General features: G+C 40.9%; 1 protein-coding gene across 2 annotated transcripts in view; it reads left to right on the forward strand.

The window, feature by feature from the left end:
* LOC121504417 (adhesion G protein-coupled receptor L3-like) overlaps window positions 1-21,950 on the forward strand; it is a 361,289-nt gene that overhangs the window by 184,059 nt on the left and 155,280 nt on the right. For both annotated transcript variants that reach the window (XM_041779142.1, XM_041779143.1), the window contains one exon: window positions 9,228-9,337. In XM_041779142.1, coding sequence (XP_041635076.1) covers window positions 9,228-9,337 — 110 coding nt within the window. The remainder of the gene's footprint in view (window positions 1-9,227; window positions 9,338-21,950) is intronic.

Genomic DNA, 21,950 nt, shown 5'->3' on the forward strand with positions numbered 1-21,950 from the left:
CTAGTAGCAGGGAATGTAGCGTTGAGCCGTTAGCCTCAAGCAGAGATTAGCGGGCTACAGAGGTCTTGTAAGCTCACTTCTTTCGAACTTCACACACCTCCAGAGTTATTTTTATTCTCAAACTTGTAGACTTAAGCACTTGAGGCAAGTTATCAGACTTCACGCAGCTTCCACTGGAGACGCAAAGGGCTGTAAAAAACTATTTTCACATGGGTAAAAGTAAACCCAAGTACCTGTAAATGGACTTGGAGTGGTAAAAATCAACGGAGGTAAATGTTAAGGCTGAAGTGAAAACACCTTTTTTGAAAGAAATTGGTTTATTTTTGTGTTATTGCACCTGTGATGAAGCCTGAGTTGCCACCTTTTAAACTGAGCTAAACACTTTCTTTGGCAGTAGAAATAAGCAGCCCATATCCCCACCTGTTCTGCTTATAAATAGAACTAACCAAGATCAATGGAAGACGTTTGACAGAGGCCAAGAAACCATGCATTTCTGAATTTAAAGTATAGTAAAGTAAAGTATACACCATCAAATTACACTACCAAAAAGTTTTAATGGTTTATTTGGCCAGTACAGATGCAGTATAATTACAGACAGGAACAGCAGTTCTTCAATGCACTGCACCACAGCATTTAGCTGAGCTAACTTCCATTTAAAGGTCAAAGATCCAGCAGCCTTAAGAGCTGAACCATGTGAGGTGCTTAACTGGGGGGGTTCATCACACCCCCCCACGGCTTCTCATCCAGCCCAAAAAGATCATTATAAATATAAAATTTAAATGTGAGGATTAAGGGTATCTTTTTTTTTTTAATTTCCTGCAACCTAATAAACAGTTAAGATTGGATCAATTTAATCGGTAATGACTCAACTGTCAGTGTACAAGGCCAATGTCGCACGTGTTTTTTTCAGCAGTCATGACAGCATATTAGCATCACACCACAGTAGCAGACAACATGACAGCTAAAGTGATACGTGACCAAAATATCTCAGTCGCCACCTTGTGGCTGATTGTAGTATAAGCTACCAGGACTGATTTCAGTGCTATAGGTTAAAATTGACATATAGAATATTTGAACAAAAATATTTCAACTTTACCAAAATTTTAATTAAGTTTAGCATATTTTAAAGTCTGACCAGGAAAAGGAAAAGCTGGTCCGTTTACCTTTTTTTGAAGCAGTCGATGCCAAAGGCATATTTGACTGTCATTGGTGAACATTTAGAGATTGATCCCTTGGCATGATTCAGGGAGGTCAGTCATGTAAAGAATAAAGATAATCGGATGAAAGATTGATCCCTGTGGGTCTCCTGTTTCATGTGTTAAGACAGAAAAAAAACTTTTTTAATTTAAAAAAGTCATATATTAACGAGAACCAAAACTTGGAATTTTTGAGATTTTTAAGTTAAAACTGCCCATCGCATGGAAGTTAATCAAATGAGATGGAGCTGTTTTAACTTGCAAAAGTACTGCAGTTGAGAACCTTATGGAATTGCACTCTAATGGGGCTGACAAGTAAGGAAGTGCTTGTGATTATAGCCCAGATAATATGATGTCTATCATCTGGAATTAGAAAAGAATTTTAGTTTTCAGTTTGGTTTTTCGAAATGTATGACTGTATAATGCCATAAATTTGTGACTTTAGAAAATTTTTGCGTTTGTAAGTCAAAATGTACAACTTTATAAATCAACAATTTCATGTTTTTATCATAATCTTTAGATACCTTTTGAGTGACCCTAATACACCATCAATCTGATCAATCATTGGGCGAAAGGATCCAGCATGAGACCTACGTATTTGACCTCAGACTTGATTAATTAGCTGACCCTTGATTTTAGTTGAATGTGATTCAGTGTCAAGTTTTTGAACCAACATGATCTGATTCCATATGTGTGAACAGCTTGTCTGAAACGGCCCTTGCTGTTCATCCTAAGGCATAAATGACTGTGTCATTGGCACACATTTGGAGACTTGCCCCTTGGCATGATTCAGGGAGGTCGTCCATGTAAAGACTAAAGAGAATTGGGCCGAAGGTTGATCCCTGTGGGACTCCTGTTTCACATGCTAAGAATAAGGTCTTTTTGTTGTTTATTATGACACACTGGAAGTTTGAAAGATATAGTTCAAGTGATGACATGGATTATCTGAAAAGTTATACTTTGAAAGGAATAACCAACTTACAAAACATATCTAACCCCAGCCAAAGGAAGCCACTGGACAAAAATGAACTATTGATTCACAACTGGAGCCACCACCTTTAAGAGCACTTTATAGACAACCGACCCATATCCCCTCTCTTCTGCCCACAGCAGAACACACCATAGCCAATGTGGAGCCACAGGACAAAACCAAAGTACTCAGCACAGTCACGAGCTGCCTGTGCCATTTCACAAGTAGGCACTAATACCCGTTCTCTATGATACTTTCTGGTTTAACTGGGCATTGTGAAAATGATACTGCAGCAGATGTTACAATGAAGTGAATAGCTTCGCCACTTTTCTTCAATAATAAATAACAAAACATGAAAAAAATATATCTGTTGGCATAATTCTCTCTTGTAAAGCCCCCTTTTGTTAAGTTTTGGGCTGAAGCACTAAAAGCAGATGTGTTAATAAAATCTGTCTAGCCCGATGACATGCATTAAGAGAGCATTAGGATGGTTGTTAAGGTTGTTTCATAATCCCTAGCTCAGGGTATCTTTAAAGTAACTCCAAACAATGGGAATGTATAAATGATACATTATTCTATAGCAGAGCCTCATCTGAAGCTTGATACATATGCTCCTTAACAAGCTTCTCTTTGTGAACAATGGACATCCACTGGGACTTTCACTGATAATTCCTCTCCCTGTAAAGGAGCTTCGCTAATCGACACTCAGCAGTTGCTTTAATAATTCTTCTCAAGAGTAAAATGCAGTGGCTCAAGGCCATTACTGCTTCTTCAGTTTGGAACGTTTTCTGGAGGTTTTCATGGGAACTTTTTTTTTTCTTGTGGCGCCAAGAGACAGGCCGAATGAGAAAAGATGGATGCTGCAGCGTGCAGCCGGGAAAGATAATGAATGAAGTCAACCGTGGGTGGCGAAGACCATCACTAAAGCGTAATGGGTCCCAACAGAGAGACGGGGATATTGACCCGTCCGTCACTCCCCCCCATACTCACTTCCCTCCCTCTCTTTTCCCTTCTGTCTTACAAACACAAACCCCTCACGAGCGTGTACACAGCCTGGCAGAGACTCGGCAGTGTACACATGAATCAAACAATGCCAACATGCACTCTGTCTTCGCAAGAGTCCCCAAAGCACCTTTGGTGTCTTTTCTCATCTTAAGCAGCAAACTTCTTTCGAATGTGAATTTCTGGGGAGGTGGGCTGCTGTGTTTGTTCTCCCTAACTGAAAGCAAATGGAAGAGTTTGCGCTCTATGACAGGAACGGTGTCATCAAACAGTCGAACTGTGCAAGACCTCCGCAGAGAGAGCCGTCGTCCTAGATGGCGAACGCCGGCTGAACCGTCTCCTCTCTTATTTGACTTCTTCAATATGGATTCTATGAAAAGCTCTCACTTGTCATTTTGGAGCAGGATTCAGAAATGACTTTTTATCCTTCCTGAACTTTTAAAAGCTGCCAAAGCATTCTCACTGTGGCAGTATTCGTGATTTGATATAAATCATTTGAGGTCTGATAGGGAACAGTGGTGCACACCAGTTCTCCTTTATTACTCTCCAAATCTGTCTGGCTTTGACAGCAGCTGTTATCTCGGAGTACTTGCTGTTTACTTTTTCTTTTCTTTCTTTCATTGATTTATTTATTCAACCATTCATGAATTCATATTTGTTGTTTTTGTCCTTCGTCAGTGGTCAATAAAATGAGGCAACTCAAGCATCTTACATCAGAGGCAGCAGCAGGGATCAGCCGGCGATTATAGTCATTACAGTTTGTGCTTACATAGGGCTCTTGCGCTTTGTGCCACATCTCCCCTCGTCAGCTGGCAGTTGGAGCTCTAATCTGCCAGTTATAACAAACGGCGGACAAGGGAGCAGGAGGAATAAGCTGTAAGAGAGGAAAGCAGGAACGTGAGTACAAAATGGGCAGTTTGTGGCACAAAAGCATGTTCATTCAAAATCGTACCTTTGATCAAATTTTCTGTCCTTTTCTTGAAGTGAATATTTTCTTAAACCCAAAACTGATACACTGCTTACATCTCTGTTTCAAAGAGGACATTTTAGCCTGCTTTTTACCTTTAACTCGGTGAAAACAAGCTTCCAGCAAGATGCCAATTAGAGCCTGCAGTAGCTCCAAACCACCTGCTGTCTCCTTTCTCTTATAGTGCATATTTAAACCCTATACATATTTGAATACATCACTCAAAAGTGAATCTATATCCCGCTCCCACTGCCAGTTCAAAAGGGCTCCAGCAGAGCCAAGTGTCTGATGAAATCCTGATTATCCCCCCTCCTAATTGGTAATTGTAAAGCGGTCGTGGCACGTGGTGTGGTGCAGCTTCTCCTGCCATTGATCGCCCTCCTACTCTGCCTATTGATTTGCACTTGATCCGTTTAATTGTGATTATTCGTCCGCCTTATTTTATTCCCCACCTGCACGATACAAACAGAGAAGTGGTTGTGAAGTATTATCTGTGCAGAAGTAAAACACCGCACAGCAGTGATAAAAGGGATTTTGAATATGGGTCAAGATCAATATTAAGGCTGGATTAAGTTTTGAAATCCATGTTAAATACACATCATAACATTTAATCCCCTATACTATGATTAAATTCCAGATTTGGTGATTGCATTACTTCAAGGGGCAACGTAACTGAATGAAAACAAATCATATCCATGTATAGTAGGACCTAGAGAAGTTGTTTTGTCCTTGAATTCTCATCCAAACACCACAGTTCTAACTTATCAGCATATAAACTGGAGGTACAAGAGTAGAAAACACAGTTTTTGTAGTTTGTACCTGATACATAACTCCCTTTCATTCTGTGATTATTGAAAATATAAGAGAAATTCCAAAAGTAATAAAACATGCAGAAAACAGTGCTTCAGTGCAGTAAAGTGTATGCTATCTAATGTGAATAGCTGTTGAAAATAAATATGGCTGCATTCACATCTGCATGGCTTTCAGTTGATTTAGCAAGGTCAAGCTTGATGGCCAAGGTCAAGCTCGACGACATCGCTTTTTTCCCCTCCTGTAATATGCCTGGAGATCGTCAGCAGTTTTCAAGCGTTTGGAGCATCTGCAGCGCAACCAGGGGCCTCATAGCAACCCTACTACCTGCCCGGAGGGTACCCTAGGCCATGCCTATTTGCTACATCCACCCCCTACTCAGCTATAAAGGCATGGGTTTATTTTTTTCAACAAATCTTCCCTGGTAATAGGGGCATGGGCTCTGAGTAATGACTGAAAGAATGAGATCATTGGTTCAAGCGGTCAGAATGAGATTCTTCAGGAGGGTGTCTGGTCATAGCATTAGAAATAGGGTGTGGAGGGAGCGCAGGTGGTCGAGTGGTTTAAGGCGCTACCCATGTACGCGGGCAGCCTGGGTTCGAATCCGGCCTGTGGCCCTTTGCCCCATGTCTCGCCCCACTCTCTTTCCTGTTTCCACTTCTATCCACTGTCCTTCCTCTATCAAAAAAAGACATAAAAGGCCCAAAAAAAAAAAAAAAGAAATAGGATGTGGAGCTCGGGCATGCCGAGCTGCTGCTTCTTCGCATCAAAAGGAGCCATTTGAGGTGGTTCAGACATCTGATCAGTATGCCTTCTGGTCACCTCCCTGTGGTGGTCTTCCAGGCACATCCAACTGAGAGAAGACCCCAAGGCAGACCCAGAACTTGCTGGAGAGATCATAATATACAATCTGGTCTAGGAACACCTCAGAATCCCTCTGGAGGAACTAGAAACTGTTGCTGGGGAGAGAGTCATCTGGGTGGATTTTTTTCGCCTGCTGCCACTGTGACCCAGCCCGAAATAAGCTGAAGAAGATGGATGGATTGGACTCTGGACATCCAGAGCCTGACTAGGGATGTGTCAATCCTTCCCACCCAATGGTGCCCTCAAGCAGCTTACTCCACATCCACGCCTTACTTCAGCCTCAATTGTTGGCCCAAATATGCCTATATAGTCAAAAACATGTATAAAAGTATCTGTAATAGTGCTGGCATGAACCTGTAATGCCTGTTCTCACAATAGCTGTGAGAATGTCGCTGGCGGTCCTGTCTGTGATATGACTATTGTGTGATGTGTTCAAGAGTAACTACAAAAAACTGACATTTGCATCAAATAATTCAACAAGTGTATCCAAGTTGAATTAAAGTGAATACTGTGTGCACCAAGCCATCCATGTAAGTGTGTTTTGTCACCGCTCCAGTCCCTCCCTTCTTTCCACCTCACTTCTAATTCCTTGTGACACTTAATTTTAACTTGTGTTCTCACTTGCTGATTACAGCCCCCTACAGCTCGTTCAATTCTCCATAGAATAAACCAGAAATAGTAGTAAAGAGTAAAGGCTGTTGAGAAGAGAAGGCTGGTTAAGGCCCTTATAATTGTTTCTCAGTTTCATGGGCTTGACCCCTTATTTATTTGACTGGCATTTACTGCCTGGGAATTAACTCTTCATTGACAGGGACAGTCGGCAGACAGCAGACTGGAGTGAGTGGCAGTGGGGTGGGGGATGGGTTCATGAACCCATAAAGCACACATAAGAGAGACTCGACGGACCATATCTCATTACTGGCTCGGCTTGGAATGAGATGGGGCCCTTTTTGCTTGTCCCTCACTGGCTCGATTGATTAGTCGGCAGCCAATCAATGTTAATTAAGGTGTAGAGAATCCTTTAATTGTGGCGTATGAATCATTGTGTCAGACCTCGCCTTGACCTTCACAAGACTTACATTGTGAACACCTTGCTGGGGAATAAATACCTTTTATATATTGCAAGATAATAGTAGTCCATAAGGGGCATAGATTTGATAGAAGGCAATTCTGTCGCATTTACCAGTGGGAGCCATCCTAACCTTCACTTTCAGTCTTTCACTTTGCAAACTGACAATCAATACCTGTCAAAACATGTAAGAGTTAATGTCGTGAGATAAGCGTTGCTATTATGTGCGACGAGTTGCTCTTCGTGCATATGGAGAGGGGCTCTGATTGATGACTGCCAAAAACAGAATGGCACATGAGAACACCACCAGCAGCTTAATTGTGTTTTCTAATGAAGACCTACGTTTCATGTTGGAGCTGATTTCGCACTCAGTTGATTGTGTCTACCCCCTCCTCCTCCTCCTTTCCAACATCACTGCTGCCATCCATCATGTGTTAATAAGAATGTAACCTGTGACATGGGTGAGAGTCTGTCTCTATGTTCAAGACATCCAACTGTACTTACAAAAGAGAAATGGATTTAGTCATTAGAGTACTTCGTGAACCTTGGTGGAAGGGTAACACCATAATACGTCAATATGAAGTTGGTCCCTGCGTAATTTCCTTTACATTTTTAAATATATCGTCTTTACCTGAGTGGTGTCTGTGACTCTTAAAATGTCTAACTTAAGCTAGGCATGCACTGTGAGATTTCAAGCCAACTCTATGACAGTTGTGGTGGAGCTCACGCTGTCACTGTGCAACTGAATCAATACGACGTGCAACCACTGTGTACAATTCATGCTGTCCCAGTGAAGTCAGTACAGACCGCACCAAATGTCAGTGGGGTTTCCTTAGACCCTAAAGACTATATGCTCTAATGCTTAGAGCATATAGTCATATCCAAGGCTTAACATGAACTTTTTTGCTCACTAGCCACTGTGGCTAGTAGTTCTCCAAAGTTACAAGCTACTCTTAATTTTCACAAGCCATAGTCTTCTTGCTGGAGATAGCATTATATATGACTAACGATGACTATGGCATGCCAAAATTTACTTGAACTAAATCTGCAATCCTTTGAAATGTAAAGGAACACTGCTCTTCAAAGTATAAACTATTTTTTCTCATCCAACCTGGATAAAATACAAATTCACCAAAAAAGTTTCTGGTCTGATACATGCAAAACAGCCTCATTGCAGTAAGCATCTACCACTGCAACAGTGTTCACACACACACTGGCGCTAACAGCTGAGCCCAGTTAGAATAAAGCACAGGCTGTATCACTGATAAGTTCAGCCTGCCAAAGTGGCTTGTGGGGGTCACTGAAGTACCTGCCATGACTGAAAGCCACCTTCATTTGGCTAGTTGGCAGGTGTATCTACCTGGTCATATCTACGCATTGTCTCGTTTTAATGCTTCAAATGGCTACAAACAGTGCCAGCAAACACAACTAACACTCAAATAATAACAAATATTCTGTCGGCTTGTTTATTCCCTTTATATTAGTTGGGGACGGCACTTCAAAAAGGCATTCCTGCTCTTTTCATAGTGATTTGAGATGCTCTCTTAAAGTTTACAAAGAAAGATAGTGTTCTAAAGTTGGGGATTCTGCTTGTGGTTCTGCCCTCAGTCAGGAGCGGCTGGTCAGGCCATTGTCAGGTTGTCATTTCCCTCTGTACACTGCACGATAAATGACACCCCATCAGGATGAAAGTTGGTCCACCTTCCAAGCGAGTCATGTGACCCAAAATTGTGTCACACAGTGCACATCCACCCCATATATATGAAACAAAGCTACTGTCATTTCTAAAAAAAAAACACAATATTTGAAAGGAGGCAGGGGAAAATGTAAATGTTCATTGACGAAAAATGTACTGCATAACAAAATAAAGCTTTTAAATGCAGTATTATAACCCCTTTACTGTGATTCCCAAATAAGCTCAATAAAATAGCCACATATATCATCATGCTTGCACATATATTGTTTGGACTGCTTTATAGGATGCAACCCACTATTTGGTTGGAAAAGGGGTTTCTTTTACACATTTTAGACAGACTTGGAAAGGGTCATCTTTCTTGTCTCATGAGTATATGCCTCATCTATCACGGTCCATATAGAAATCTCATTTATTTCCTATTTGTTGTGTATATTTAAGTAACTTTAATGTATTAAAGGGAAGTGACTGGATGAGTCATTGCCTTACCCAGTGAAGCTTCTTAATCTTAGTAATCTCTGCTACAGAATTAAATACTTTCAACATCATTACCCACAAAGTAATTATCTGACAGTGCTATATTCTGGCCACTCAGAAGTATAAGATTGTCTGATGCTGCTGTCCTCTCTGACGGATTTTTTTCTTCTTTTTTTCAGGTGTAATAACCGCACACAGTGTGCTGTCGTGGCCGGACCAGATGTATTTCCCGACCCCTGCCCGGGAACCTACAAATACCTGGAGGTCCAATATGAATGTGTGCCCTACAGTACGTATTCCTCAGTTCTTTTACACTCCACAGCACCTCCTAATGCTCTTATCCATTCTCATTTCCCATAAACAGCAGTAACTCATCAAAAAGCCAATCATCACACATGCTACTAATTTTCCAGAAGCTTTAAAATATCTCCAATGTGTCATCCGCTTTAGTGGAACAGATTAAAGTACAGCAGTGACAGATAGGGATGACTGTGGTGATCTGTGAATAAACACTGTTGGTGTTCAGGAAATATTTTTGACGGTGTTGTTTACGTGTGAAAAATCATCATCTCTTAGTGTGTTGCATATTGACAAGAAACCGGACACTCTTTGTTACATCTAACTAGATACTACACTTAATTTCCTTACTCTTCTTGATATCAACTATATAAATGATGTTCGAGCACACACTTTTAACAAGAGTCTTTATTGGGATATTGGTTGTTTATTTTCTGATAAGAAAGTCAGAATAAGACTGAACTGAGGTGAAATGGAAAACTGCTCTGTGGTCATTTTTTTAATTTGGATTTTGGATGAATTGGATTTATGGAATTAAGACGCAAACAGATGAGTAGAATGCATCCGTGTAAATATGTTTTAGCAAACCTAAGAAAACATTTCAGCCACATTCCCGGACCAGGAACTTAAAGAACATCAAACAATTACATACCTCAACAGCAGTCTACAAGACAGAATGTGGAATGAAACAAGCACAATGCTTACAGATTTTGAGTGCTGAAATATGTTCTTTCGTTAGTCTGAAGAGTTTTTTTTAACTTAGACTGACATAATGCTTTACTGAATTACAGTGAGCAGCCAGCAACATGCAAGGTTTAATTAACTGCCCTATAAATTTCATGCCTTTTGTAGATAGATAGAGGACATAGGGAAATTAGGTGCTTTGTATTGATGAGCCTTTGTCAGCTTTGGTTGAAATAGTTTTGCCTCTTGACAAGTCAGAACATAATACTTAATCACAGATGAGTATTTTTCAATCAGGAAAGACTAAAATCTGAAACCAATGAGGAGGCTTGGAGGAGGAGACTGGTGTATGTAAGATAAGATGAGCAGAGGACTTGTGAGGATCTTGACTAGATGCTAATGAACTGAATGGAGGTGGCTGGGGTGGAGGAGGGTTGCAGCGTTCACACTGAAACGAATGGCTGACAGCAGGAGAACAGGTGACAGATTTAAGACAGGTGCACCATGATTGGTCTAACAAGTTTGTGGCGGAATCTGATCGACTTTGTACTTTAGAGAGGGAACATCCATAGTCAGCTGATCAAGAAGGGATATGAACAAGTGGTGACTAATGAATGAGTAGAAACAGTTTTCCTACTTTGGCTTTCCCTGAGCATTTTCCTTGTTCCTTGTTCGCCTCAGCATAACTGATTTTTCCTATGATTTGTTGCCAGGATTCTTTATATATCTTTCTTGATAAATTCCCTGGTGCAGTATTAATCATGACTTTAGATAACATTCATGTGGTTTTAGATGTGAATTAAATCATTGCTTTCTTTGATGTTGTTGTTGTTGAGTTACGTACTTTGGAAATAGACATAGATTTAATTTCTGAGTGGCTTTAAAGTACTAAAACACAAATAATTGGAGAGCAGATTTGTCATCCGATATAATAAAGCTAAATGGGAATAATTTCAACAGCATTCAAATGAATACAACTGCATTTAGTCTTTTGTGGTCAGTGTACAGCAACTGTATCTCTCTGGGAAATCATATCCTATCATTTCAAGTCTTGAAACAGCAAGAAAGCCCAGTTAAATTTTCATCAAAACCACACATATTTGCTGTTTCTCGCTTCAGTTCAGCTCAGTGGGCATCAGTTAATGTTGTGACTGGAGAGGCATCTCTGAAGGGAGAATATAAAGCATTTAATTAGTGCAGCAGGTGAAAAACGCTGTCAGGCTCATGCACAGAACTTGAGAGGAAACATTTGGGCTGGGAATGGAAGGATCAGCATGGGGTGACAGGATGAGCACACAAAGAGGAAGTTCAGGTACGGTTAGAGGAAGTGGCATGGACATCACCATATGACCTTAACTATTGTGTTTAATGACCTTTGAAGTGGAAAAACCAAAGTCACTATAATTGCGTCTGCCAAAATTTACTGTCATGTCCTGTGGCTGGAAATTTTTGATCATTTTTTGGTGTAGTCTGCAGCTGCTGGCTTCAAGTGAACTCTAATAATTCAAATTCAAATCAAACCAAACCCTTCTTTTTGAACATTTGATGTCCTTACATGACTCTGTCAGTAGCCTGCCTCACAGAAGCTTTCATGTTTTGGAGTAAAAAACATTTCTACCTGTGATCCAGCGCTTGCAGATGGCTCTTTTATACCAGACTCTGCTGTGTGCACATTTGCCATCTCAGCCTCTGAATGTCAGAGTCTTTGCAAGGTGTTCATGTAGATGCTGCTTTAACTAAAGCCACCGCAGTAGACAGCAACACAGCTCTAATTAACACTTTGGTTTTACTTCTTTTCAGTAATTAAACACAAAGTGCACTTTCTTGTAGCAGCCAAATGTTGTCAGTTTTGCTCCTAAATTCTTTCATTAAGCACTGAACAACTCAAATTTTTGATTTACTCAGATTGGAGCATTGTATCTGTCTAAATAACAATAGCAGCCTGGCAAAAGCAAATATTTTCTTCTTAACCCTCAGACAGTCAGTTTGTTGATAGGAATTTTATTTAAATGCGTGTCCTCTCTTACCCTGCATAATGAGGGTAATACTCAGAGGAGCACATGTTTTATTCAAGGGCATCCTCTGGTGTTGAAAAGTAAAGCCAATGCAGAAAGGAAAAAAACTGTGGTTTCGTAAGTGTCCACTTGAGGCTGGCTCCAAAAGCCAAGAAATGCCCAATAGGTCCCATATTAAAATACAAAATTTCACAGCAGAAATGCAAAAAATTATGGGCATGGATGAGTAGTCCACCTTGATTCCACTTCTTTTCTGAATTCTAGATCGATTGAAAGTTGGCTTTAAAAAGCCTCCTCAGAAACCAACCCAAATTTCAGACAACCTGGTTTTAATTCTCCAGGTGAAACGACGTCACTGAAACCTGTCCAAGACTGAGCTCATTGTCACATTGGTAACAGAATTGCTGCATTAGGCAACTGCTACTGGATCAGTCTGTCCGTAGAGAAAATGAATGTCCAAACCACATGGCTTATCAATAGGGGTCCCTGCAGGGTCAGTACCTGGCCCCCTCCATTTCTCACCGCCTCACTAGGTGCAGTTACCATCTCCCATGGTTTCTCATTTCTCTGCTATGCAGATGATACCCTGCTCTTCCCACGAGAATACACGACTATCTTGCCTCGCATCTTATCCTGCCTTGCTGATATTTCTAAATGGTCGAAGCAGCGCCATCTTGACCTCAACCTGGCTAAGGCTGAGCTTATTGTCATCCCAGCCAGTCCTTTCATACAACCTCAATATTCACTTTGAATCAAAGTAGCTGATACCCACTAAGGTTGCCTTGCTGCAGCTTGCAATAAACTCAAGTAGCATCTATACAGCCTCAATTCCAAAAATGTTGGGGTGCTATGTAGATCTAAGATGTTCAAACTTAGTCATTTTTTACCATTTCATGAAAAATATTAGCTTTTTGAATTTGATGGCAACAGCACATTTCATAAAAGCAGGGACAGGGTTGTGATGGATGCAGTATTTGGTTTAGCAGTGTTTTTTTTTTTTTTTTTTTGATAGTTCCAAGGCCTTCCCCGAAAGAGATCTTGTCTGTGATTCAAAGGTCTCTATCTACTTTTCAGCATTGATAGTACTTTCCAGATATAAGCTGCCCATACCATAGGTACTAATGGAACCCCATACCATTAGGGAGGCAGGCTTTTGTACTGTGTACTAATAATAAGCTAAAGATTCCCACTCCTCTTTAATCCACAGAACACAACATCCATGGTTTCCAAAAATAATTTCCACTTTTTATTTATCTAACCACAGAACAGTTTTCCATTTTAAATGGCTCTTATTCATTAGTACCACTTACTTTTCTGGCCTTTTGTAGCCCCATCCTGACTTTTTTGGGAAGAGTTGCTGCCATCAAATTCAAAATTAGCGAGTATTTTATTTTGATTAGCTAAGTTTCAAAATCTGATATGTATGCTCTATTGTGGATAGAATATGGGTTTATGGGATTTGCAAATGCAAAAGCATTCTACTTTCAATTACACATTACACAGGGCCCAACTTTTTTGGGATTTGGGTCCTGATTTATCACTTTTTCTATACAAATTCATACTTAAACCATGGCCACCCCAATCACCATCCATTTTAGTTTCCTGTTTCAGTGTGATGGTCATTGTTACCAGTCTGATTAGCAACTTAAAGAAACACATCTTTGCAGCTTTTTTTTTTCTTTGCCATTTCTTGTATGGAGATCTGCGGCATATTTTACAGAGTAGAGTTAGATAAGATGCTTAGTCTCTGCTAGATGATAGCTGATTGTTTTCAGCTGATTTCCACCAGTTTTCTCTCCATTCAGGCTGTTTTCTTCTACACATCCAAAGCCCCTTTGGACACAATGGGACAACACTGCTCAGGCTGCAAACAGAAACCAAAAGGCTTCCAACACCAAAAATCTGCAAGTTCTGCATTCATAAGCAGATTCTGTTTATAGAGATAAATCCCACACTGATTCATTTCCCTTCACACAGCTACTGCTGTCACTTCACTGGATTCGTATTGAGGACATCCACACAAAAGCTCCTGTCCAGTGCTGAGGCTTGATGTTGCCAACCTTTCCCAATCTTTGTGACTGAATTTAATAACCGTCCTGTCCGGCAGAAATTCTTTGAGGCCCGGGCACCCACAGCTTTCCCATTCAGTTGTCTGCCCACCTTCCACTTTCTTTTTAATAAATACTCAACTTCCTCAACAAAAGCCAAGTCAAAACAGTCTGCCGAATTGTTGCAGAACTGCTTCTAGCAGCTTTGTTCCTGCAACACCCCGGACAGCCTGCCTATTAGGTTTGCACTGGGGAGGAAAAACGGGGGCACCTTGTCTGGCGTTAAGTGTGATGGTGCCCAGAGCCGTCGTAGGATAAAGAATACTGCTGGCAAAGCATAAACATTGCAGAAGTCATGTAGGCGTTTATTTGTATATTGAGCTTGAGGCAAAGTGTAAAACGGTCACTTGAGACACATTTTATTGCGGGGTGTGAATGCAATTCATCTGTGACAGCGCAGCAGACTCGCTTCTAAACAAAGCAATCAGATCCTTTTAGCTGGAATGAGTCACTTTTACAGACGTTTCGTTGCATTTTTGTGTCTTGGAGCAGATTTCCTGTGTAAAAAATGCTCAAAAAGTTGACAAATACTTTGGCGCCAGCATGAACAAAGGGGTACAATTTGAGAAACAGCAGCTCAAGACAAGTCTCCTCTCCAAGTTCCTGAGACAGAGTCAAGGATTTGAGTGTCTAATAAGAGAAGCAGCCACCCATGACTTGGACTCTCCTTCCCTCAGTAGTGGAGTTCTGACTCTGTAAGCCCTCAGTCCTAATAGTCCTTTTCGTCCAAGTCCTCCCTCACAAGTGCACCCCAACTTTGCAAATTCAACCACTTCTTTCTTAATCTGTATTCTGCTTGAAGAGCTCATCTTTTTTTTCTGTTAAGGATAAATCACAGCTCTCTTCATGATATCTTTATAAGCCAGTGAGACTGGATGATCGGATCTGTTAATAAAGGCAGAGGAGTGTGCTAAATCGAAGGACACATGGCCGCAGACACAATATTGATTTTATTAATTTGCGATTTGATCCGCTCCATCAGTTGTAATAGTGAAAAAAAAAATTACAACAATTACAACTGCGCTGTGTGGCCGTGTCCCAGCATGAGACGATCCATCATGCTTTCATTTGAGCTGCTGCCTGGATAATTATTTGATATTAGCTGCAGGGAAATAGCATCAAATTGAACAACGGGGGAAGGAAAACAGCTCTGATAGAAAGCTGAAACAAAAAAATAAACACTGGATCATCAAAAACTGAATAAAGACAGCAGTTTATTTGTACCCTTGTTAGTCATAATGGAGTCATGAGAACATCAGAGTACACTAATTTTTCATCTGCCCCAGGACTCTTTTGCCTTTGTGCTGCTTGCTCCCCAATGCACTCTCCAGATTAGCAAAGCGACCCTCAGGCAGAAGTGATGCGCTGACCCTTTATGACGACTCATAAACATGACGGAGCTTCAACAGCTGACATCTGCCTCCGCCCCGCCCTCTCACCTTGAGTTACCACGGGTTCAGTGGCTCATCTATTCTCTCTGTGCCTTATTAAAACCTTCTCTCCAAGCAACTTTAACAGCTCCTCCCAAAGGTTGAGCTCATAAGGGGTCACCACAGCCTGGTGTTCTTCCACGGATGTAACAAACACCCCCTCGGTAGCCCTTTAAATTCTCAAGCTTGTCATACAAGAAAGCAAACCTGCATTGCTGTGCCTTGTTTTCTATTGCTGCTCTGCAGTTTTGCTCATCCTTGAACCATCTTCCTCCTAGAATTAGACACACCTTTCTGTGTTGTCTCCATGGTAAATTTGCTAATTCGGTCCAGGCAAGCGGTGACCCTTGAAAAAAATATGGAAGGGGATAATTACGCTGCCTTTCATGGAAACGCTTTTGTTCAGTTCACTTTCAAAAAAACTGACACTTCAGTGTGTAAGGCAAGACGAGGTGAGGAGAAAATGAGAGACTGAGAGACAGCAGAGACTGGAGAACAAAGGCAGGAAACCTGCTGGCAGTCTCATGCCATACATAAGCCACTAGTTCCCCCCACTGTTTGCAGCTAATAAGGACAATGTAAAATCCAGTCTCTCACAGTAGGATCCAGCTTAGCCCTGTTAGATATTGCTCACAATTTGGAAGCTAAGCCGGGACATATAATCATGCAATCAATTCTGCGATTTGAGCAGAGCGCTGCATAATCCTGAGCTCCTATCTCAGAGAAGCTCACCGTGTAATTTTTCAAGTTCTTTTACCTCCAAGTTACTGTAATTGGTTTTTAATTCATTCTGCTAATAATAACACACCTAACAAGTTCAGGGAGCCCTCGACGAATAATGAAGTAGATTGCTTTGGCATGTTTTACCCAGCACCTGCTACCAGTCTGTGTTCTTCTGTGTTGGCAGGTGAAACCATGAAATCAATGCTGTACACAGGGCAATCGCTTACAATGCAGCCCAGGCAGAATGTGGTGTGATTACAGGGCCTATTACGCTGCGGTCACGCCGAAGGTAAACACCACCTGTGTGACCAGAATGGGACTTTGCTGTAACATGGACCCTATGATTAGCCATGTTTGCTAACTGCTTAGAGTTTTGCATCATCAGTAAAAACTGAGGTTACATTAGAGGAATCAAACAAACCACTGTTATTCACAGTTTAGCTTTAAAGACAGATAGTGAAAACTGTTCTTTGCATATGATTACTCATTTAAGAGTGAGACATTGTCAAAAGGTAGTTAAACCAATCACAAGTTGCCATCGTAATAAGCAAGCTAGCATGATTAAAGGAATTAAACTCCTTACTAAGAAATCAACATTTTCACCAAAAAATGCTGTTTCTCTTCCTTTTTAAAATTTTTTTTATTGGGCAGTACATGGCAGTTAACCTTGCAAAGCACATGGATTTGCCAGATTCCATCTCTGCCATCAAGCAAATCCATCTTGAAAAGACCAATCCACAACGTTTGTGCCAAGCCAAACACTATTCGGACCAATCAGTGTAATCAGTAGACCACAGTTCTTTTTAACAGAAGAGCGAAGTACCACAGTACTTGTCTCAGCAGAGAAGATCTCCCTGGGCTCTGCATCAGTATTACTCACGGCATCAGCGATCTCTCTACAGCAGCGGTAACTTGTCAGCTCAAGAGAAGCTCATGCACACAATATCATTTTGTCATGTCGCTCTGGTTGGCCTGTCATGAATGCGACAGAAAGAATGTTCCTCCAATCACCTTCTGAGAATTTTTTGAAAAGTCCTGCCCTTTCCAAACACCTTCTATGGGAGCTTTCCAAGATGAATCTGAAATATATCTATACAATGGGTATTTGAAACAGTTGATCTGGCATGTCAGATACATGGCTGTGTCATCAGCATAAAAATGAAAATTTGCATTAATAACATTCTGATCAATATCATTTATATAGAGAATAAACAGGAGCTGCCCCAAAACTGACCCCTGAGGCAAACTTTTGGTTACTGTGAATAAGGCAGAAGTACAACCATCTGCTTGGACACATTTAGTTCTGTCAGTGAGGTAGTTGTTAGGTACAAATTTTTGCCCTTCATAACCAATTCTGCAGCACTGTCTTAAATTATTGCTGGCTAGGTAGGGTTTATATAATAGAAGCTATTATCTGCAGCCCTCCACCGATCTGGGCTTTATGGCAGAGTGGCTAGACGGAAGCCTGCCCTCAGTGCAAAACACGGGGGGAATGAAATCCCACTTGGCTTTCATATGGAGTAGAGGCCTCTGTCTAGCTACTCTGCCAAAAAGCCAAGATCCGTAGAGGGCTGAAGTGATGTTTGTCCTTCAGGAACTTTGTAAAAGTTGCTACTGAGTTACCAAAATTTCTCTTAAACCTGAGATTCAGTACCACCTGATCAGTCAATTAATCAGGCAGTGTTTTGTGTGATTACCAAACACTGTTATTGAGGTAAAGTGCCATGACAGATAAGAATAAAAGCAGCATTTTTGTCTGGGCTTGATACAACCAGAACCAATAACAATGGCAGGCTAGATGATTTTGTTTTCATGTGGCCTGAAGAAAAAGAAGAAAAGGAAGGAAAATAGATGCTTCGGGGTCATTGTCTAACTGGAAAATAAATCTTCTCCTAAGCTGTAGTTCTCTGAATTAGAAAGTCCTCCGAGAAGCATCCCCACAGCATGATGCTGCCACCACCATGTTTCGTAGTGGGGATGTTGTGTTTGTTGTGATGTGCAGTGTTTGGTGTCTGGCAAACATAGCATGAAAAAAGTTTTATAGACCATGATTGATTTATAAGATTAATGAAAAGGTAAAACATCTAAGGGGGTACATACTTTTTATAGGCACTGTATGGTTAGATGTCTCTTACAGTCACTTTTGCATTTGAGAAATAGGAAAATAATAGAGCTCTGTCAGTCTTTTGCATTACTTTAGTATGACTAGCAAACCTGGGACATAGCAGCGAAACTTATGAAGCACTTTTCAGCAGAGAGAATACAGGAAATGAAACTGTCATGAGAGGAGACTTCCCAAGCTCGCCCAGGCTCTTCTCTTAGCCTCGGATAATCTTGTTGCGATTTTTAAGCTCCTCAAAGAGTAGATCACTCTACTTGATGCTATCAGTAAATCTACTAAGCAGATTGTATGCAGTTTCAGTGGCTTTTTGCCCAAATCCACGTTCATCAAGTTGGGTGTGGGAGTCCACACAGTGACAGCAGATACATCACACAGCCACACCCCCCTGGCTCCCTGCTGAACCCCTGCTGACCATTAGCCTTCTTGTTCAGACAGCATTTCTTTCCCTTTCTTTCTCCACACCTTAGTGACCCGCTCCTCATCTTCTTGTGTGTGTGAAGGAGTCCTGTAATGGCATCACATCGCTCAGTGACAGCTGACCACTCCCTAACCCGCACAGAAAGCCCTGATGACTATGACTTTCTGTCAGATCTTATTTCAGATTTACGCTGGTGTCACAGCCCCCAGTCTGCAGAGATTGATCTCGTAATAACACTTTTTCAAAACAAGCTTTGCTAAAAGCTCCCGATTTTCACCTTACATGTTAAAGTTCAACTAAAATCATGACTCATCTTACGAAATAATGAAAAACATATGCGAGTATGTTCAGACTTTCCAGATTGCAAACTACACTTGGCCTTTTTTTAGATGATCTTTAAATAAGCAGAACAATATGTGTGTATCTTTTTAGATACAAAAGGAGGCATTAGCGAGAAAACTTATTTGGAGCATTGATGTTTTAAGGCTGCAGCTGTTGCTAGGCAAGCTTCTGTCAGGCTCAAACTCAGTGACCATTGAGAGAGTACTTAATGGTGGTATAAGAAGTGATTTGAATGGTTTCTGATTTGTCTTTTTTAAGTGGTGAACACTGAAGGTGTGATTTTCAGAGCACAGAGCAGAAAAACACTATGCTCTTTAAATTCCATGAATGAGAGTATTATGAATCTGTAGTAATTTGTTTTGCTGTATCTAAGTTGTTCTGATACCTATGCCTGTGTCCATATTGGCTTCTGTAATTACAAATTTGCTAAAAAGTTTCCTCAAAGGCCTGTCAATGAAACTGGGTTTTAAAATAAATTAATAAACAAAAAAAAACAACATATCATTAATAATTAATATAAGGCTACTCAATTAGCCACCATCAGTTTACAATAAAATCAGTGGAAATGTATATTAGCTTGATAAAACATTATCACTTTTCTTTTGGCTAATGGTAAGTCTCAGATACTTATAGATACAATCAAGGCAGTTAAAAGGATGATTTATAGATATCTACTTAGATATATGAATGGTTTCAGGTAGATCAACAAGTAATGGCTTGAAATAGACAGTAGTAGTATGGTATGAGGTGTAATGTGAAGGAAGCAATTTAGATATGTATTACCACTCTTGTAAAGCCAATGCACACTGAATCTTTTTGGGGTTTTTTTACGGAAATTGCAGCACATCTAAAAGACCTCATGCCGGGTCAATAATGTTTGTACACTGCCTCTGCCCTTGAAAATGGAGGCAGTGTACAGCTGAAAATAGAGCAGGTCTACACTAAGGACCCACCATCAACTCCTTGATGAGAAACCACATTTGACACTTTTTTATTTTGCCAGGCACAAATTCGTGACCCTAATAAAGGCTCTGCAACCAACTTTTGGGTCCTGACCTACCAGTTTAGAAACAGAGACTTATGGGTTATAAGAGAAACTCTGTGACAGTAAAGTCATCATCAAAGTGACTCTGTGACTGTTGATTGGTCATCAGAGTGACTCTGACTGTTGATTGGTCATCAGAGTGACTCTGTGACTGTTGGTTGTCATCAGAGTGACTCTATGACTGCTGAGTGATCATCAGAGTGACTCTGTGACTGTTGGGTGTTCATCAGAGTGACTCTGTGACTGCTGAGTGGTCATCAGAGTGACTCTGTGACTGTTAGGTGTTCAACAGAGTGACTCTGTGACTGCTGAGTGATCATCAGAGTGACTCTGTGACTGTTGGGTGTTCATCAGAGTGACTCTGTGACTGCTGAGTGATCATCAGAGTGACTCTGTGACTGTTGGGTGTTCATCAGAGTGACTCTGTGACTGCTGAGTGATCATCAGAGTGACTCTGTGACTGTTGGGTGTTCATCAGAGTGACTCTGTGACTGCTGAGTGGTCATCAGAGTGACTCTGTGACTGTTAGGTGTTCAACAGTTGCTAACCTGCATATTGGTCCACCGTTTTGGGTTTGAGCATTGTTGCAAGAAGAAGTTGCCTGGATGCACAATTGCTGCAAGTGCCAGGGGGCTACATTTCTGGTTGGATGGAGTATATGACCAGGATTGTGGGCCAGAATTTATTTAAAATACAAAGAATCAGCTGATGACTGGTAATTCTGGTGCCGACTAAGGAGGGACAGGACATTTAATCTTTTAGCCAATTAATAGACCTGCTAAACAGTGTGATAGCGTTTGCATTTTAAACATTATAGCATAAGAAAACCTGATATTTTAGTTTTTAAAACAGTGGTGGTACAGTCGCTGTAGAGCCAGGATTTACAACAGTGCTTTAAAGGAAAAAAATTTGTTGTGTCCTTGGTAGAGAGTCGAGATAATTGCACAGGGAGACTGTGATTACCATTGTGGATAAATGGAGGTGTGAGAGGGGTGAATCTGGACATGTGGAACTGTTATCCCCGTTAATGGCTGAATAAACTGCTGTAATCTATCAGCTTCTTATTCTGTGTTGGCTGCTTTTTTACTCAATTACATACATTCAGGATGGTATTTACCATTTCATGGCTAGAAGCGTGTTCACCCTCTAATGTATTGGAATAAATGCTCCCATAAGCTCCCTGCAACGTTCATAAATACTTCCATTTATTCAACACAAGCTTTAATCTCAGTTTTTCTTCCATGCACACATGTACAGTCACACTCTGACACGTCTGAAGACTTGTTGGGGCGCCAGAAGTCGGGGATATAGCGCTAATTAGAGATTGGTCTCTTCAGGGGGTCTCTCTTTTTAATGATCGCCCTACTAATCAAAGCTCCTTCTCCATTTCCTTTTCTCTTTCTTCGTTCACTAGTCCAGACTAAACATGCTCTTTCTCTTACTTTCTCTCCTCCCCCATCCCTCTTTTCTCCTCCATAATCTCAAGGTCCTTGAAAAATCAAGGCATATTTCAGGAGGTGCAATTAGGTTATTTCTGCTCCAGTTGCCACTAAAAAAAAAAAAAAAAAAAAAAAAAAAAAAAGAAAGTATTTAATTTTGTTTTTCCTAGCCGCTCATGTCTTTCCTCTCTCTGTTGGTCGTTCTCCCACGTGGGTTGTGGTTTGGACGGTCGCCAAGTCCTTGCACCTGTCCCTCAAAGAGACACAAACACAGAAGAA

Source organism: Cheilinus undulatus, linkage group 22 (genome assembly GCF_018320785.1).
Source record: "Cheilinus undulatus linkage group 22, ASM1832078v1, whole genome shotgun sequence".
NCBI lineage: Eukaryota > Metazoa > Chordata > Actinopteri > Labriformes > Labridae > Cheilinus > Cheilinus undulatus.